The sequence below is a fragment of the Rattus rattus genome, chromosome 7, assembly GCF_011064425.1.
Source record: "Rattus rattus isolate New Zealand chromosome 7, Rrattus_CSIRO_v1, whole genome shotgun sequence".
Taxonomy (NCBI): Eukaryota; Metazoa; Chordata; class Mammalia; order Rodentia; family Muridae; genus Rattus; species Rattus rattus.
In genome coordinates, this window is record NC_046160.1 from 45562220 (window position 1) to 45581866 (window position 19647).

Sequence of the window (19647 nt, forward strand, 5' to 3'; positions counted from 1 at the left end):
TTGATCACAAAGGATGGAGAGATGTTACAGACAGTGAGAAACTCCCCACATGCGTTGCTCTGAGTTGATGTTGCTGGGTGGGGCAGGGATCCTCTCCTAGCTTCCTCATTATAAAGATCTTTTCATCACAAATGTTTTTAAACTGAAAATCCCCTGTAGAAGCAACAAAGAAAGCTAACGGGGAGAGCTGCTGGGGTTTGGTGGAGTGACATGAACTCTGTGAGTCCATAAGGACATCACAGCCGCTGGACAGAGGGACGGACTGCTAGGGAGTTTCACTCATTGGCAGAAGGAAGAGATCATGTATCTATAGGAAAGAAGGACCCCTGTCTAAGGCAGGATTCCATGCACTTGTCTAACACTCTGAGCCACTGTTTGCTGTTGAAGCTAGTCAGATCGCCCCCACTTTCTAGAGAGTGAAACTGAGGGCTGTCTCTTCTTTAAGTAGTGAAGTCCTTCTACTTCCCCCTGAAATGTGTCCAGTTTTTGGAAATCGCCTGAAACCCAAGTGAGTGTATGCAGAAGAGCACTTACCCAAACTTCTAAAACCATCTGACCAGAGAGTGTGAGTCACATTGTTACCAACTACACAGCCAGCCAGTAGATCAGAAACACAAGTTACAACACAGCACACGGGAATAGCTGTTTCCCTGCAGTTCCAGGCTCATGTCCCTTCCCAAGTTCATGCTGGATTTAAAGGAAAAGCCTTCTCCCTAAGATGTGGAGTGCAAATCAGACCACATTGAAGGCCTACTAAGGAAGGTGGCTATGTGGAGACAGGCCCAGCAAGGCAAAGGTCACTCTTGGTTTCTGTCTTGTGTCTCTATTGTTATAAAATGGGTTACAACTTTTCTGAACTGTGTTCATTCACAGCTATTACATTTGTGAGTAGAAGATGCTCTCATTGTGTGTTTGACTTTAATCACTCCCTGCAGGGCTTGTTTGCTGGTTAGTGGAAGAGCTCACTGTAGAGCCTGTGGTCAAGCTCATGAGACTGACAACAAGAAAAGGATTACTCTTAATACCAACAAAGTCAGTCTGAGCAACAAGATTCTCCTGTTGGCAGTATGATAAATGCACACCAAGTACATCAGCCTCTATGGCTGTCCTTTCTTGAAACTGTCCCAAGTATCCAGCATCCCCTCAGGGGTCTGCGGTCCCCAGGGCCACCCCTTATGAAGCATTTTTTACTTGCTGTTTGGTTTTAGTGAGCAGGTTCCTGAAAGCATCACTTTGCACATGTACTTGTGGGAATGAACAGAGATGATGAGGAGGAAGGGGGTGGTCATATCATGAGGGGAGAGAGAGGTGACTTCTACAGTGTGATTGGTTTGTCCAGGCAGGAGGTGAGGAGGATGGGGGTGACATACCTGGAATTTCTGGAAGTGTGGACTTGTCTTTTTGCCTGAAGTTCCCATCACAAACAAGAAGTCCGGGGTTAGGACAAACGGTACTCTCTCTTTATTAATGCCCAGGAAACTCTTGTAATTGCCAAGAATGTGTCCAAAGTCTATGTGAAATAGGTTTCCTTAAGAGAAGAAAATGTCTGGCATCATTACATGGTGTAAATGTTTTTAAACATTTTGGTTTTTTTTTTTTTTGAAGAAAAATTTCAGTTACCTGAAAATGAACTATTTTGAGTGGGAGCATTTTATCCTCTTTTATAATTAGCCTTTGATATTTTCAGTCTTAACAGGTGCTTGAAAGTTGTCGCCACAAAGCTTTCAAACATAAACAGGTATGTTTTTCTGATAGGTTTGTTCTTCTTTAGATGATACCAAGATGTCATTAAAAATAAGCAAGAAGCAAGCTAGCAAAGAATTCTCAGACCGGTAAATAAGAGCTCTTGCTAATTTGTGACCATCATGCTTAAGAGACTCTATGCCCTTCATATAACCGACAGGCTGATGTTGTACCTTGTCTGGTAAGAGGGGTGATAACCTCAATCACAGAAAAACACACTTGGTGTGCACTCATTGATAAGTGGATATTAGCCAAAAAGCTCGAATTACCCAAGATGCAATCCACAGACCACAGGGAGCTCAAGAAGAAGGATGACCAAAATGCGGATGCTCCCACTCCTTCATAAAAGGGGAGCAAAAATATCCATAGGAGGGGATATGGAAGCACAGTTTAGAGCAGTGACTCAAGGAATGGCCATTCAGAGTCTGCCCCACATGTGGCCCATATATATATACAGCCACCAAAACTTGATAAGATTGATGAAGCTAGAAAATGCATGCTGAAAGGGACCAGATATAGATCTCTCCTGAGAGACACATCCAGAGCATGTCCAATACAGAGGTCAATGTTAGCAGCAAAGCACTGAACTGAGAACAGGACCCCCTTTAGGGGAATTAGAGGAAGGACTGAAAGAGTTGAAGGAGCTTGCAACCCCATAAAAACAACAATGCCAACCAACCAGAGCTTCCAGGGACGAAACCACTACCGAAAGACTATACATGAACTGACCCAGGGCTCCAACTGCATATGTAGCAGAGAATAGCCTTGTTGGGGCACCAGTGAAAGGGGAAGCCCTTGGTCCTGCCAAGGTTGGACCCTAGTGCAGGGGAATATGGGGGGCAGTAAGAGGGATATATGGGGGAATACCCGTATGGGGGAGGGGGAGGGGACAGAATGGGGGCTTATGGACAGGAAACCTGGAAGGGGAATAACATTTGAAATGTATGTAAAGAAATATATCTAATAAAGAATTTAAAAAAAGAGTGGTGTTAACTTTTTACTTTTAAGTAGCACTATAGAATTACCATTTTGAATCTCTTTGGGGTCTGTTTCTAACATTACCATCATCATTAGCAAGGCCATATTAGTTTTTATTTATTTGGTCTTTTAGCATTTCTATAGTCTACAAATATAGCATTCTTTTGTGTTGACCCTGTTCTTGCAAAGACTAAGTAATTCAAGCTCTGGTGCTTTTTCCTGAACTCTACTCTTTAAAAATAATTTTTTTGTATTAAGGTCTTTCTATGTAGTCCAGGCTAGCTTTGAACTTGTGATCCTTCTCCTTAGGCCTCCTGAGTGTTGGACATTGGCTACAATGCCTGGAAGACTATAAAAATGGATTCAGATTTCATACATGAATGTCTCATGGTATGGTGGCCATCACAGGCCACTGTCAGGGTAGCATGAACCAGTGTGGCTGGGAGAGTTAGGGACTCAGGTGTTTCAGACGAGAGACAGCTCATGTGCTTTATTACGTGTTCCAGTTGTTTTCTGCAACATTTGACATTGCTGACCCCTCCTTTTAGGTTCTGTGTCCCACTTTCCCTTTACTTCTTCCTGTAATTTTTCTCTCATTTAGTCTCATTTCCTGCCTTTTCTTCCCTCATCCCTCAACTCTCAAGAAGCGTAGTCTGTCGAAAGTAACCAGTGTCCCTACACACAGTGACTTGTAAATCTGAGCTCCAGCTTAGACTCTCACTCTGTGCCAGGGCGTAGTGGGGAGGCAACATTTAAAGAGGACAAGTGCTTCAGATGGACAGTGATGATGGGTGCAAAATAATGTGAATGTATTTAGTGTCCCTTAGCTGAACGCTTAGGAATGACTAAAACGGAACTGCTTGCGTTATATGTATTTTACTACAATAAAATTTTCATTTTATAGTGGGCAAACTCACCTGTCTCTGAGATCATAATGTTGTCGTTGTGCCTGTCACCTATCCCAAGAACAAACGTGGCCACACAGTAGCCTGCACAGGAGTAAACGAACCTTTCCACTGCTGCCTGAAACTGATGAGAATGGATGTGAATGTTGATGGCTTTCCAGCTACAGAGAGCAGCCAAGTCAACGACAAGGCCTCCCGCAAGGACAATGCCCTAGGAGCCATTTCAGACAGCAAGAAGTTTGGGTCGTTAGTTAGGACCCATCAAGGAAGTGCCAACTGTCACATGGTTCTGCTTGTATTTTCAGTGAGGACTCATCCAAACACCACGTCATGAGGAAGACCCAAGAAGGAAAGGGCCACAGTAATTTATTATTAAAATTTCCCACCCTTTCTTTTAGCCACTTGCCCGCAACTGTACAGAACTCATAGCAATTTCTTCAATTATGCTTTCCTAATAACCATTTAAGTGTATGGGTGGTTTCACAAGCCTTCATGTAATAAAGGCTACTAATTATATTCCCTCCACCAAAGACTGCTGGCCATACAAATGTGAGGTGCTATTCCTGTGTGGTAGAACTTTAAATGGCACCAAGACAGCCTAGTCGAACAGCTTTTGAAGGATCCAGCATATGCCCTTCAGCAAGATAGACATTTTCAACATTCGTAACTTACCATTTAGAGCCACAGTAGAAACTGTAAATTTTTGGGGGAAGGGGGGTTGGCAATGAAGGAATGTATATATGGTAACTAAATCTGTGGGTTAAACAACAAAAGTGTCCAGAAAAAGTGCTAACAGATTATTTCACAAAACCAAATTCTATGCAAAGCTTGACTGGTATTCAAAACTGAAGCAAATGTTTTCCGGGTCTAGAAGTAGGCCTCTGTCTCATAGATAAGCTGTGCCATTAGGGGAAAACCCTCACAAACCCCGACAGCCTCAGGAGCCAAAGACTCAACCAGTATGTGGGGCACCAGGGACATCCATCAGAAGAGCCTGCTACACCGGAAACCACCGCTGTCCGACAGAAGACAGGCTGTGTGGAGCAGTGGGGCCGGGCTGAGGAAGGGAGAACTCACCTTTTCTTCGATAGGGCACTTTTCCTTGAGCCAGTGATTCAGGACTTCATCTTTGAATGCCCCCGTGTTACCCACCGTGCTCTGCTGAATTTGAGCAATGGTCGTGGCGTCCTTCACAATCTCTATCATCCCTGTGTGAAGAGACAGAATTCTGAGGCGGCTGATGCTGCTAAGTCTTGGCCGAGTGAAGAACAGAAAGGTTTTTATTAGGCCAAAGATCTGTCTTCCAGGTCTGAGCTATTTTGTTGTTGTTTGCTTGCTTGCTTTTAGGGAAGAAAATATCAAAGCTCCAGAACTTGCCAAGGACACTCTCTCAATAGCCCTGACTAAGGAGAGGAAAGGGCTGCTTTTGGGGAGTGACAAATAAAGCCATTTATGTGCCAAGCTTAGCCTTCCTTGCTCAGAGATTGGAACTTTTCCTTTACAGGTAACAAGGCCAAATGTTTTCTACATTTCTCATATCAGAACCTTGAATAAAAATAAGCGTGATTAAAACTAAAATGTTAAATGCCTATAAAAGTACCTGAGTGGAGTGTGTAATAGCTTCGGTAATGCGAATTCTGGAATTTAAAAAGAAGTGACAGTTCCTTCTGTCTAATTTTAAATGTTATTTGCGAGAGAAAAGCTTAATGTGCAAAGAAATGAGTTTCGGTTTAGAGGAGGAAAAGAGTTGGGGAGGGAGCAAGTTCTTGGGAAGACTGTTCCCGTGTGAGGGCCCAGGCGGGAGGCAGGTATCCCTGCATCATCATGTCCTTATTGAACTGAGAGCCACTTTCCAGCCTGGGGACATTTCCTCTTGCCCATGGCTGTAACTTTCTGGTAATGGACTGCTTTCAGTGAGGGAGTGATGCCCTTGAGTGGTGTGCTGCTCATCTCCTGACGTAACTACAAACCTATTTTGTCGCCAGTTGAGATGCAACCGTAAGGCAGAAGGCACAGGTCCAGAGATTCAGCCTCCCAAATGGACTCCATGATGCGTAGAATCTGGGAACCAAGGCACAGGCAATTTCTATTACACATAGATGTTAGCCAATGCGATTTTCTTCTCTCTTACAAAAGCTAGCCATCGTATCTGGCTGCATACAATACATGAGTCGATGCGAAATACACAGGTAATAAGTTTTATTGGTCAGATTGATACTCAAAAATTTCCTGTCATTGCAAATCTGTTAATTTGCATATACCCCGGGGGTATAGGTTAAAGAAAAGTATAAAGGGTTTTCACTTGCGGGAGGCTTTTTTGGCATGTTTCCTTATCTATCTTATCAGAGCATTCCACTTTGTTATGTCTGTTTCCACACAGAAACTGTAATGTCCTTATACATGCTTACTACTCTAATATCACAAGATCCATGCTACAACCAAGGCAGTGAGATCAATAACGGAGATACCGACCCTAAACATTAACTGTTTGCTCTTTTATGCGTGATTCTTGTAGGAGCCTTATATTGGGAATATAATTTCTGTTTCTATTCAGTGGAACGAGAGCGAAGTCTTGGAGAGTTTTAGTGAACAGCGAGCTCCAACAATACAACCCGGTCTAAGCAGAAGCTGTCTCTCAAAATAAAAGGAACAGCCAAGTGCTGTTCCGTGGCTTTGACATGCTCATCTTTGAACAATTCAAAAGATTTTTACAGATTCGTTTAAAACTAAACCGATCTTTAAAAATATTAAAGGATTCCTTTCTTTCTTTTTAAAATATTTCTTGGACAAAAAGCAAAACAACAACAAGAAGACAAACCGTCCTGGAAAAGAACCGGGTGCTATATTAGAAATAATGTCAAGGGGTTGAGACTTTAGCTCAGTGGTAGAGCACTTGCCTAGCAAGCACCCCTGGGTTCGGTCCTCAGCTCCGGAAAAAAAAAAAAAAAAAAAAAAAAAAAAAAAAGAAATAACGTCAAAACAGAATCTTCAAATGAATCGAAAACATTGTGTTTTTAAATAGGCTGCCTTTACATTAGTACACTTTGTTACCTAAATAAACTGTATTAGATTTTGGAAACCCTCACCTCCTTCCTTAATAAGGCTTGAAAAGCTGGACAGCAAAGATTTACAGACTTACACAAAAATGTTAAAAAACCTGACCTGGACAGTGACGGTACCTTGCCGGTCACCTCTTCCCGGCCTGTGTGATCACCAACCTCCTCATCATTTTTGCATCAAATCATTACTTGAGTTTGTGTATGAATATCAAAGGATATGTATTTACGGAGTATGCCTACCAGTGTGTTGATATGTCAGTGAACAGGAATGAACTGTGCACTGGAGACAAATAATCCCACAGCCTAGGCTACCACACGTAGAATGGGGTGTTTAAAAGGAGGCTAGGAAAGGCAAGCGTGTCTGGCTAAGAGGGAATGTGGACCACCCAAGTTTGAAAGGACAGAGAGAACTATGGTGCTAGTAAAACTTACCTATCAGGTACCTCTTGATTGCTGTTTACCATATGGAAAACAACAAAACAAAACAAAAACCCAGAAAGGTTTGTCATAGACCAGCGCAGCACTCTTTCTTCAGATAATTGCATAACCCCACTCCCTTCACACCAGCCTACCTGTAAGATCAACATGTCTTGGCGCAGATCGTCGCCATGTTTAAAGATGATCCCAATGGTTTCATTGGATAGGACTGTGGGATCGGCACATTTGAACTCAAGCCACAGGGGCTTCTTCTTGGAGGCCATCACTTTACACTTCTCAATCTGTAAGGGAGCAGTCACACCGTCACATACAGTGAGCACACACGGAGGAGGCACAGTTCTCTCGTGGAGCCTTGCTGGTGAACTGGCTGGAAAATGGTTTTCAATATTTGGATAAAAATACAGAAGTCGTTCTCACCCAAACTGGAAGGGCTATCTATGTGTGAGAAAATTCACAGCCCTTGAAACAATGGCTCTCAGGCTGTACTCCAAGGAACTCTAACGGTCTGTGGAGAGTCCGTGGGGAGCGGCAGGTATCATTTTAATCACCCTGCCCCCGTGGAAACTCGGTATGCCCACTAAAAGTGCATAGTTCAGAACACTTTCTACTATCTGTTTACACATTCCCTTCTTCAGATTTCATTTGAAGAAGGAGTTCTGGTGCTACCACAGTGGCTGAAATATCATTACTCCAGAATCCAATGTAGGCCGAATCTAACTGAGGGAAATTTAACAGGAGTAAATGGAAAATCTGCACCTGAGCACAGGACTTTCAGCCCCAGCCCCTCACATCTAAGCAAAGCACTGTGACAGCAGTCATAAGAATAAACCAAACCTTTGATGGGTTTCAGACAAACGTGAACGCACCACATAATGCAGAGGTGGAGGAAGGCCCAGCAGTTAGGCGCACTCACTATTCTTGCTGAGGACCTGGGATCAGTTCCCAGCACCCACAGAGGGCAGCTCACAGAAGCCTGCAATTCCAATATCAAGGCATCCGTCACCCTTTGGGGTTTCCTCAGGCATTGCATGGATGTGTCAGGCAGGCAAAACACTCATACCCATAAAAATAAAAGTAAATAAAATTATGATGCAATTTTAAAGGAAAGTCAGCAGTTTGAAATCTGTATTAATATATTGTAATTTCTGATATATAAATCATGACAATGGATTGTACATGCTTTTCCTAGTTTAAAGCAGAATAATACACGGGGGGTTTGTAATTCATAGAAGAGGCACATTAGTGGAAGTATACCTCTGTAAGATTCTTACATGCATACAAAGTGGTCTGTTACACTATGTGGTATTGACATATGCAAAGACACTTAAATCAACAGAAGGGGTCAGAGAGGTGAGGCATAGATGCACCTACGATATGGACAGTTGATATTGAATTTCTGTTATATTTCTAGAAGAATGTTCACTGTTTTGATTCTGCTGGTGGTTGTATAGAAGCATTTATCTGTGAAAACTCACTGAACTTCACACTGTGAACAACTGTGTAAAGAATACATCAGTAAATTGATTTAAAACACAGTGAGAGGGCATATACCCTCCCACTGGTGTGTTGTATTGGATCCTGTGATGTTGGGTGCTAGTGATTACAGAGGGTCTTGACAGGAACCCATCTGGTGATGCTCTAGATTCTTGTGTCTACCAAAGATCCATTGTGATGGTCCCAGCTCTACAAAGCACGCTAGCTAGACATTTGCAGGACAAAAGGAACAGACAGAGAAATCCCACTGATACCTACCACCAGGGTACCTGCTTTCAGTCCAGGATCATAGGGAACTCTAAAGCTCTCAGGAAGACTGGAATTCTGCAGGCTTTCAAGCTTTTGCTTAAGCTGAGAAATAACTGCAATTATGAAAAGCATACAGGAGTTAAGTGAGCACAAGACATTCTCAGTACCATCAAGGATCTCAGCACTTCCTGGAGTCACATTCCCTGAGAAGTCCATGCATATGGAAATTAGTAGTAGGAAAGGGGATTTAGAGCTCTGTCTTTGGGGATCTAACCATTGCAAGTAGGCAAAGTAAGTCAGGATAACTGTGAACAGCTTAACTGTAAACGTCCCTTCACAGGCAGAGGACATGTGAACACATGTGTGAAAACCTCCAGTCAAGAGAGTGTGCTTAGAGTGAACCTAAGGATTGGTACTTCCATCGCTTTCCCAGCCTGTGAGACTTTCAATGCCTATCTGGTTTGTGGAGCACACATTTGAACACACTCTTTACTAGAGCCGGGTTAGAGTTCTGCAAATTCTCAAAAGAGGAAGTTAGGGTGTGTACAAAAGATGTGGCAACCTCGAAATTCTCAAGGCAAAATACAGAGTACAGATCACTGGCTGGATAACAGGCAGAGGCCGGCCCAAATGTAAGATAGTTACTGCTATCGTCAGTAGCTTTGGGGGTAGTATGATCAGTGAACTAGAAACCGATTAAAAGGGAAGGTTAGAAACATAAAATATTTAAAAGCTTAAGTCACTGGGCAGGGATGTTAGTGTCTGTTTTAAGCTGTAGTGCTAGGTCTAGGTTTATAAAGCAAGTAAAAGATACTCTCTAGGTTCAATCATCATACACTTCATTGTGTCAGAAAAATGTGTCAAAGACGACAACTTAAGGTGGTGTTAACCCAAACCTTATAGGAGAGGTTAATTTTCCTAGAGCAGAGATAAGAGATTGGAAATGGGCACAGAGAGGAGGTGTGTGTGTGTGTGTGTGTGTGTGTGTGTGTGTGTGTGTGTGTGTGTGTTTGTGCATGCATGCATGCACATGTGTGCGTGAAGGTGACATAGATTGACCTATGTGTATTATCCTGAGACGCAAATGTATGCATATGACAAAATTTTTTTTTCTTTTTTCTTTTTTTCGGAGCTGGGGACCGAACCCAGGGCCTTGCGCCTGCTAGGCAAGCGCTCTACCACTGAGCTAAATCCCCAACCCCAACAAAATTTTAAGATCAACCTAATCTCTCAATATTACCTTCAAATTCTGACTCTTTGAAATCACCATGAAAGCACTCAAAGATGAGGAAAAGGAGATTTGGAAGTAACTTCTTGTGTGTGGACCTGTTCTTGAAAATTACATCTTCCGTCCACACACAGTTCTTCAATTTCTCTCAGTTCCCACACACAACTTCGTTTGTAAGAATTTACATTTATGGTCATAAAACATCATGCCTTATAGGAAGAGAGCTCTAAATCTGTTCACTTCATTGAAGACAAGAGACCAAAATGTTTTCTTAGCTGCCTTTCGCAAAGTACTACTTGAATTCCAGAAAGAAGAATCAAAACAATTATGACATTTGGAAGGAGAACTGAGAAAACGCAGCCACCGTACCTTGGGAACTGACATCATACTTCTCAGCCGAGAGGGATTTGATATCAATGGTGACTTTCTGTAACATCTCAATCACGTGGACCTGCTGCGTGAAGTCCTGTAGCATGGCCTTGCCACAGCCCCGCAGGTACGCTTCCAGGATCACAGCGAACCTCTGCTGATAGTGTCTGGACTGGGCTATCTCACTTCGCAAGAACCAGAATAAGAAGTGACCAATTCTCTTGTTCTGAGATGGGTACAAGATGGTTGAGATCATGGTGACTAATGCTGTAGGGATAACCACCGGGCAATTCCTGGTGGCCAAAACTGTTACACTGCTATCGGAGTGGAAGTACTTACTCTCAAGCCACGCTTCAGCAAGAATCTGGCCAGCGCACTGTCATGGTATGGTTCAAATTTCACAGCCTAAAGGAAGAGCACATCAGTGTTTGAAGGACTGTACTCTGTGGTGGTCAGTCAGGAGAAAGGAAATGGGGGAAACCCACAGTTCCGCGTCACTGGGTCTTTCCAGCTAAGGTGCTGAGAATCTCCCCAGCCACTCAAATCCAGTTCCCTGTTTAGCAGACACTGAGGGCAGCAGGAGAAGGCACTTGCTTAGCATTTAGGTGAGGAACACGCTGAGGCTGGAGGCCCGAACTCATGAAGCACAGTGCTGCGATCTGGGTCGCAGAGCTGAAGTTGGGAAGGCTTTTGCTCTGAGTTAGAATGACTTGATTTATCGGAGAGGGAGAGGGTAGAGGTGGGCATGGCTATAAGAATTCTTTAAAGTGAAAGGTAAGAGTGGTTGTTACAAAGCGAATGGACTGTGGAAATACAGCATTCCTCAAAAGGATGGTAGGTGCAAAGACGAGTGGAAGTGTGAAGATCCTAACACCATGTAGCCTCCCTTTTGAGCAGCTCCCACCTTCTTACTGTAGGAAAACAGCGGCTCCCACCCTGCCACCCTGTGGTTCGGAGCATTGTCAGAACACCCTCGACTTTCTATGCTTCTCCAGGCAGGCAGACCTTGGTCTTCGTTGTTTGATCATTTTCATAGTGTTGGTTTGGGGTTGGATGTTGACTTAAGTGAAATGTCAGCTCTATTATTGAAGAAAGATAACCAATGAAATGGGAAAAATAAACTAAATCTTGGTGGGTCCCTGTATATTTTTCATATTTTATTTTTCAATAAGCTTGAAATAGCTAATAGCTTTGAAAACAACAAACATTATTTAATTATCAATACATATATTAAGCTAGAAGGTAGCATATGTGAGTCTAATATTTAGCTAGAAGATAGGTAATGTATATAAGTCTAATATGAACTATCTTAGAACAGTTCCTTTATAAATAGGAATGGCTTTCTTTTCCTTCAAAGAACAGAAGACATTTCCACTGTAGCCCATAATATGGAGCCTAATGTCTTCTTGTTATGTTCGTAGTTCTTCTTACTCTGGGTTTCAGTTTGACCTGATCAATACTGACCTGAATGTTTCAATCTTAGCTCTCCTTTCAAAAGTGCTTCTTTTGGGTGTGGTCAAGTAGGTACCATAGAACTGCACCTCAATCGAGTTCTGAGATGTGGTTACTCAGTGAACAGAACTCACTTTAAATGTGTTTTAGGTTTCTAACCTGAGAGCTGGTCTTTCTTCATGTTTCACTTCTACAACAGTGATGCAGATCGCAACCAAGAGACCATTTTAACCAACAGTGAGTCATTTAGTTGGGGCTGGAAATGTTTCAAATCGCTGCACAAATGAATATCACTCTTCAAATAGGAGCCAGCACAGCCAAAATTAATGAAGACCGACTGACCTCTTTTACCTAAAATATTTCCAAGAAAGACGTTACTTATCTTTGAATTCTGCGAAGTTTACTTTGGAAGATGACAATGAAAAATTGTTAGACTAAGCATTGCCTGCTCTGAAATTTGCACAGATGGGTTAATCACATCACAATTAAGTGCACCCGATCCCCTTTTAGCTATTAGTACTCCATGGTTTTCCCAGAAGCCCTTGTCATAATTTCATAATTTGTTATTAGACACATTGTGCATATTTGTGTGTGTTGCAGCAAATCTGAGAGTTTGTCTTCTTACTGAAGAGGTTGTTGAACTAACAACTGAGCAATCTGTGCTGTACAATGCCATTTCCCCCCCACCCCCCCACCATTTCTCCCCCCCATTTCTCCCCACCACCATTTCTCCCACCACCATTTCTCCCCCACCACCATTTCTCTCCCTCCATTTCTTCCCTCTGCCCCTTACTTCCCTTTCCCTTGTCAAGCAACACAAAGTAAGCTGAGAGTCGCTAAAGTGAGTAGAACTATCACTCTTTAACAACGCCACTAAATCTCAGGCTTATCGTTTGCTGACCCTACAGAACCCCAGAGAGCATCATGGGAACTGGGTGAAACTACTTTCATGCCTGTTTAAAGAGGGCAGCTACCCGGATTCTACTCAGCACAACTATTTAGCAAAAGAGCAATAGCTTGTTCTACCCTAGGGCCTATGACCTCCCCCAGCCCTGGGCTTTTGACCAGGATTACAGTACCATGTATGACATTTCTCCCTGTGGAGTAGGCCTGAAAGCCATCATGAACTCAGAGTACTGTAGTCCCAGCACAGGATCAAACCAGCCAAAGTTCTGCCACAGATGGGGCAGACAGATGATCCCTAGGCCCTACCCCATATTCAGGAGCTAGTAGCAATGGAAAGTTGCTAGGAGAGAAAAAGCAATCATTCGTTTTGGAAGATGTGGCCACTGGTAGGATTCCTTTGCTTGCATGGAAGGCTCTACACCAGTGGACATGTGGACAGTGCTAATTGGACTTAGCAGTTAATAGGGAGAAATGACATTAACTTGAAAGGGAGACACATTAATAAGGACAAGAAGAGAATCTGAAGTGGAAATAGGTATATATGATCATGTTTCAATGTATACATATATACAATACTCAGGAGTTTAAAAAAAAAGTATTTAAAAGATTCTATCCAGAGACAATATATTGTTCTATAAATTGTAATAAACACAGGCAGAGATTTAAAATACTACAGCCTGCATTGTCCTTCTGCCCCATTCATGCATGCTATTTGAGGCTGCAAAGAGGATAAAGCCTAGAGTCAGTCAGCCCTTTAATTTTAGTCCACTGCTTTTTAAATATGTGGTCCTGGACACATAACTCAGTGCCCTTGTATCTCAATTTCCACAGGCATAAAACGCAAATCCAAATTCTAATTTGACCTCTCTCCTCTCTCTCTCTCTCTCTCTCTCTCTCTCTCTCTCTCACACACACACACACACACACACACACACACACACACACACACACACACACCATAAATCATGAGCCTTGGCTCAAGGAAATTTGCAACTAGTTCAGTCTATCATTAAAATAATGAGAACTATGTAATTTCCACTGGGACGATTCTTCTAAAACATGAAAGGCAGCACTGGTGTCTTTCAAATGCTTGCTGGCGAACCCTCAAAGACAGTAAAAATAATGTCAATGGAAGCGTTTACTACTTTTTGACGTGGCTTCATCGGCACCAGGCTGACTGATCATGAAACTGAACAAAGGGTGCAGTATGACTACGGAAGGGGGTGCCTGTGTACATGCAAATGAGCTCTCGGGGAGAGCACAGTTCCTGCTAACCACCAGCCCCTACCTGTACCAGCTGGAGAAGGTAATGTAAAACGTCATCGTCCTCCAAGCTCTCCAGTTTCTGAACTGCAATGGCCCTAACGTTTTCGTCTGAAAAGTTGCAGTCCAGGAGTTGCATGGTTAAGCCAACGTCCAAAGCACTTTGATCCCAGATCTCCCTTCTGGCTAATAGCTGGTATGTTTTGGCAACAATTTCTTGCTGTCCCCATTTTACCGAGCTGAATAGTTTAGGGTATGCCTTCGGATGCTTCAGGCTTTCATATCTAAAATGCCAGAGCAATTCTTTGTCCTCCGCTGTGAGGGGGTTAAGTGGATCTGTGGCTATGATTGCCTCCAATTGCTTTCGAAGCTGATTGGGCATTTCAGCTCGAACTCTGTCTCCTTCTGGGTCGGGGGTAGGCCGGTGCTTAGGCAAAGCAATGGGGTGACAGTAGTTGTCCAGCAAGATGGAAATGGACATTGAGTTCTCCTTGTCAGGATTGGTTGCGGAGGTGAGCTTGTCGGCATTGAAGCTGCCCTGTTCCTCTGCCTTCCCAGATATCTGCCACATGTGGAGCACGTAGCCCCCATGGCGGAGGAGGAAGCGGTGGTCTATCAACAGCAAGTTCACGTAATAGAGGAGCTGGGCTTTGCCCTTGGACTCGGAGCCTGGCGCCTCTACGGAAGCCTTACTGGACAGTGATGGGGTTTTGCAGCAGTAGATCTGTAGGTTCAGTAGGGCCCCTTTGGGCAAGTCTTTGATTTTGATGCCAAACTCCAGCCACACGTTCCAGAGCACCTCTTCTGTGAAGAGCTTAGGGCTGGTTCTCCTTTGGCAGAGGACTTGTTGCCCATGCTGGATATTTGCTTCCACAAAAACAGTGAGGTCGGTGTTCCGAGGCAAGACAGGGATATCAATGCCTCTGATCTTGACCCTGAACTTTCGGTCACAGTCCCACAAAGACACTGTGAAAACGCTCTCGTGGTCCTTGCCATGGATGGTCAGCTGCTCATGGTAGCCGGTGACTCCAGTGCAGTCATCCACCAGCGGCCATTCTTCGTTCCTCACCTCATCTAGGGCCGGGTCTGGAGGCGTGTCGAGCACCAGGTGTATTTCCTCTCCGTTCTTGAGGCACTGCCTCACCCACTGGAAATTTTTGAGGGGCGTTTCACCTACTAGGTACTCATCACGGCCACAGACCCGCAGCACAAAATCCTGCTCACTTTGACTTTCTGGGATATTCATTAGGGACTTCTTCTTGGCCATCTTGGTGAAGAAGCTCTGAAGGATGGCGTCAGGAGTATCGTCTGCGGAGACCTTGATGGTTTGACTGGTGGTACCGCGGTGGATGACAATGAAAATGCAATTGTTGACAATTTTTTTTGACAGGTAGTCTGGAAGAGGTTTGGAGGTCACCCAAGGGTGCATGGCATAGAGTTTGGCATCCCGGCCAGCCACTTCAGCCATGCGGGGCGTAACCAGACGGCGGCGAGTGAATTCTAGCTCATCATCGTGCACGTTGCTGATGTCAGTGACGTCGTAGCCAATCAGAGAGGTGAGCTGCTTCTGGAAAGCCAGGGTCTCCTCAGAAGGTACATGTCGCTGTACCACGTGGATCTGGCCGGGGCTCTTGTGCATCATCTTCCAGTAACGTAGGCAGTCTAGGGTCTGCACCACTTGGTACCTATCGTAGATCTCATACCACTGTCCCTTCTTCTGGTAGAGGAGGAGGAATTGGTCCGGACCCAATCGGTGGTAGAATTCCGCAGCCACACTGGTCTCCAGTGCGCGTAACCACACCTGAGCTTTCATCTGCTCCACATTGCCGTGGCCAGCCACATGCAGCAGGGCCGTTTCCGGTGTCTTGCTGATGCGCTGGCTGGTGGGCAGTACGAACTCAATGGGGATGAGCTCCATGGAAGACAGGCTGCCTGCTGCGCTGCGTGGCTTCATCCTCCGGCGCCGGCGGAGGTTGTCCTCTCTCAGAACCACAGGTTGTTCATAGTTCTCCAGCTCCATGCCCTAGGTGACCTGGGAGTGCAGACACAGAGCTTTGTCAAGAGATGCTGTTTTCTGTACGATGGCAGAGAGAAAGTATGGTGGGTGGATGTGAGCCCAAGGCCTAGAGGTACCAAGAAAGCTGGAGGCAGCGCTGTCTTTAACAGCATGGGTCTGGACAGGAATCTCTGCCAGCCACTGTCTAAGTGATGTGGCCCACTTAATCTTTGAGCTCGATTCTTATATGTAAATTTGATTACTTTCGCCTAGATGATGGAGGCAAAAGTTAAATAAGGCAGTACACTTTTTTTTAAACATGCTGGCACATTTCTTTTAGTTTTGTGTGTGTGTGTATGTGTGTGTGTGTGTGTGAGAGAGAGAGAGAGAGAGAGAGAGAGAGAGAGACAGACAGACAGACAGACAGAGAGAGAGAGAGAGAGAGAGAGAGAGAGAGAGAGAGAGAGAGAGAGAGAGAGAGAGAGAGAGAGAGAGAGACAGAGAGAGAGAGAGAGAGAGAGAGAGAGAGAGAGAGAGAGAGAGAGAGAGAGAGAGAGAGAGAGAGAGAGAGAGAGAGAGAGAGAGAGGGAGGGAGAGAGAGAGAGAGAGAGAGAGAGAGAGAGAGAGAGAGAGAGAGAGAATGATGTCTTAATTAGAACTTTGTAAAGCATTATGGGGCTGGAGAGATGGCTCAGTGGATAAAAGTGCTTGCTGTACAAACATGAGGTCAGAGTTCATACCCTACCACCCACATAAGCATTGTCCCCCACCAGGGGTGGGTCTCTCTCTCCTGTCTCTCTCTGTCTCTCTGTCTCTCTGTCTCTCTGTCTCTCTGTCTCTCTTTGTCTTTCTGTCTCTCTTTGTCTCTCTGTCTCTGTCTCTGTCTGTCTCTGTCTGTCTTTCTGTCTCTCTCTGTCTCTCTCTGTCTGTCTCTCTTTGTCTGTCTGTCTCTGTCTGTCTCTGTCTGTGTCTGTCTGTCTCTGTCTCTGTCTGTCTGTGTCTGTGTCTGTCTGTCTGTGTCTGTGTCTGTCTCTCTCTGTCTCTCTCTCTGTCTCTCTCTGTCTCTCTCTCTCTCTGTGTGTGTGTGTGTGTGTGTGTGTGTGTGTGTGTTGGAAGAGAGGAAAGCAGAGGTGGGAGAGCTCACTGGGGCTTGCTGGAAACCAGCCTAGCCCCAGGTTCAGTGAGAGACCCTGTCTGAAAGTGCACTGTCTGAAAAGGAATAAGGCGGAGGGAGTCTCCTCTGTCCTCTGCAGGTGTACTTGTGCACCTGCACACGTACATGTTTACACCACACACATGCAACCACCCTCACATGTGCACAAAAAATATGTAAAACACTCATCTAGCATCTAACACTTACTGGCTCAAAACAGCAACGGTTTGTACATATCCTGACGCACACAGATGCATAAAACAGCGCAGTGGAGGACAAAGCCTAGTCCCTAAGTTGCGGCGTGAGACCCTGGCCATCGCCTTGAGAAGAAGCCGATGCATTTCCTTTGTTCAGTCTCACACTTCTCCAACCCAGACACCCAATCTTGCTTCATCTTCTCTATTTTCAAACTGTCTGAACCCAGGCTCCCTGGTCAACTTCCTGTCTCCTTTCTTTTCATTTTTTTTTCTTTCTCATATAAGAAAGCTAGTCATTCCATTCATAAAACTCAAGAGTAGTGAAATGGGTGAAGATTGTGATCAAAGCCACTTGGGGACACACAGCATTTTGATCATGGAATGTGGAGCATTGCCATATTAGGGCAGGGGGAGGTGTCACCATACTTAACTTTCCCAACACGAACTTTTAGGTAATTTAACTGAGTCCGTTGGTTTGGTGTGCCTCTGCTTTAGAGGAGACACAGTAGAAGACATGATTCTCCCATGACCCATAATTCAGTTTCTTTTTGTCGTCATACTTTCATCTCCATTGCAGGAATTTACAAATTTATTCCCATCATATTACCCATATATAAATATTTGGCCTCTACAAAGCATTGAAGTGTAACAATGAAACCATCAAATAATGAATGAAATGCTCAGAGTACCAAAACTTAATAATAACCCATAAAAATGATTCATAAAAATGATTCATTAAAACTTCGATTTTAATACTTAGCATTGCTACATTGGTGCCACATTATATTCTAAATATTCAAATATTGAGACAAAATATTTCAGAAAGTATCATTTACTCTCTAACTGATGTTAATTAGATCCATAATTAATTATTTCCTGAAGAACAGTGGAGTATCAATTATATACCCTAAAGGAGATTTTGATTAAAACCTGTGAAAGGCAAGTTACATTGGATCCCAACCTATGTACAATTCTTGGGTTAAGCTATTTTAAAAGTCAGTTCTCCCTCCTCTTAAAATATAATGAAGCTATACTTAGTAAATAAATGAAACCAACTGTCCCAAACAACTGTTGCTTGGAAGCTTAAAGCGTTCACTTTGGTCTCTTGGTACATTATAGAGTAACCGACAAAGAAAACCATAAGCTATGTTGATACTGACATGAACTTAAAATAAAACATGTCTAAATTTAAGCATACAAATATAACTCAGTATCTGCCAGCAGGAGCTCACACTGTATCATGATACAAGGTACAGAAAAGGCTGACCAAATACTCACTGGGTTTCGTCATGGCTGGGACTAAGCAGCTTTGTCCTCTTACAAAAACACTGTCTGGACAGAATTCCCAAGCATGCACTTGGAAGGCTCTGGAGCCTGTCTGTCATGGGTTCTGTGGCCACCCCCTTCCTCACAAACAAAAGCAGAGAGAGCTAAGGCACCTGCAAGTCTCGCTGGACGGAACTTTGTAGATACGCACAGTCCAAGCTCGGCAAGACGAGGAAACTCAGCTCCCGGGTTGGCTCGTCTTGAACCGGCAATGGTTCCAGACAAAAATATTCTTGCGGAGAAGGAAGTGGTGCTGTTCCAAGTCATACCGAGCCAAGAGCAAACAACAGAAAGCAGTAGTACCTGACACAGCACTGGAGGTGACGCCGAGGAAGGGTCATTTGTTTACTCGATGAAAACAAAACGAATTCAAACCTACCCGGGCCACTCTCGAGACTCTTCTGCTTTTCTGGGGGCTCCCTTCATATCCAGATGCAGAGGAAGTGTTGCAGTTACCAGGAAGGAAGTTTTAACCAAGTTGATTATACATGTGATTGCTCATTTTAAAAGTGTCAGAAATGCATTTCCTGCTGAAGCTCACAGAGAGCAGAGGGGGACAGAGAGCGCTCTTTACCTTACTATTTTTTTTTCACTCTTTGAATTAATTTCTCAAAGACTGTGAAAGACTCAGACAAACCAAAAATATACCCAAGGCATAAACAAATGAAGCATGTGTGTAGCTAGCTGTTAAGTAGAAGAAAGGACTGCATGGCCACCGTATTAGATAACTTGCTAAGAGCTGAGTGAAACCTCTGAGAATTTGAATAAGCCCTGGGGTGTGTGTGTGTGTGTGTGTGTGTGTGTGTGTGTGTGTGTGTGTGTGTGTGTGTGTGTGCTATCACGGTGGACTGTTGGGCTCAACCTGGATATTTGCAAGAGCAAAGCCTGTGA

The 19647-nt window shown here is 44.0% G+C and overlaps 1 protein-coding gene across 1 annotated transcript in view; it reads right to left on the reverse strand.

Moving 5' to 3' along the window:
- The window catches only part of Pik3cg (phosphatidylinositol-4,5-bisphosphate 3-kinase catalytic subunit gamma), a 33233-nt gene extending 14076 nt beyond the window's left edge, over window positions 1-19157 (reverse strand). The window contains exons 1-10 of the mRNA XM_032907622.1: window positions 18709-19157; window positions 14110-16116; window positions 10803-10868; window positions 10464-10689; window positions 8876-8979; window positions 7258-7404; window positions 5597-5687; window positions 4704-4834; window positions 3639-3750; window positions 1371-1528 (exon numbers count right to left, since the gene is read on the reverse strand). Coding sequence (XP_032763513.1) covers window positions 1371-1528; window positions 3639-3750; window positions 4704-4834; window positions 5597-5687; window positions 7258-7404; window positions 8876-8979; window positions 10464-10689; window positions 10803-10868; window positions 14110-16104 — 3030 coding nt within the window. The 5' untranslated portion in view covers window positions 16105-16116; window positions 18709-19157. The remainder of the gene's footprint in view (window positions 1-1370; window positions 1529-3638; window positions 3751-4703; window positions 4835-5596; window positions 5688-7257; window positions 7405-8875; window positions 8980-10463; window positions 10690-10802; window positions 10869-14109; window positions 16117-18708) is intronic.
- Between the last annotated feature and the right edge of the window lie 490 nt (window positions 19158-19647).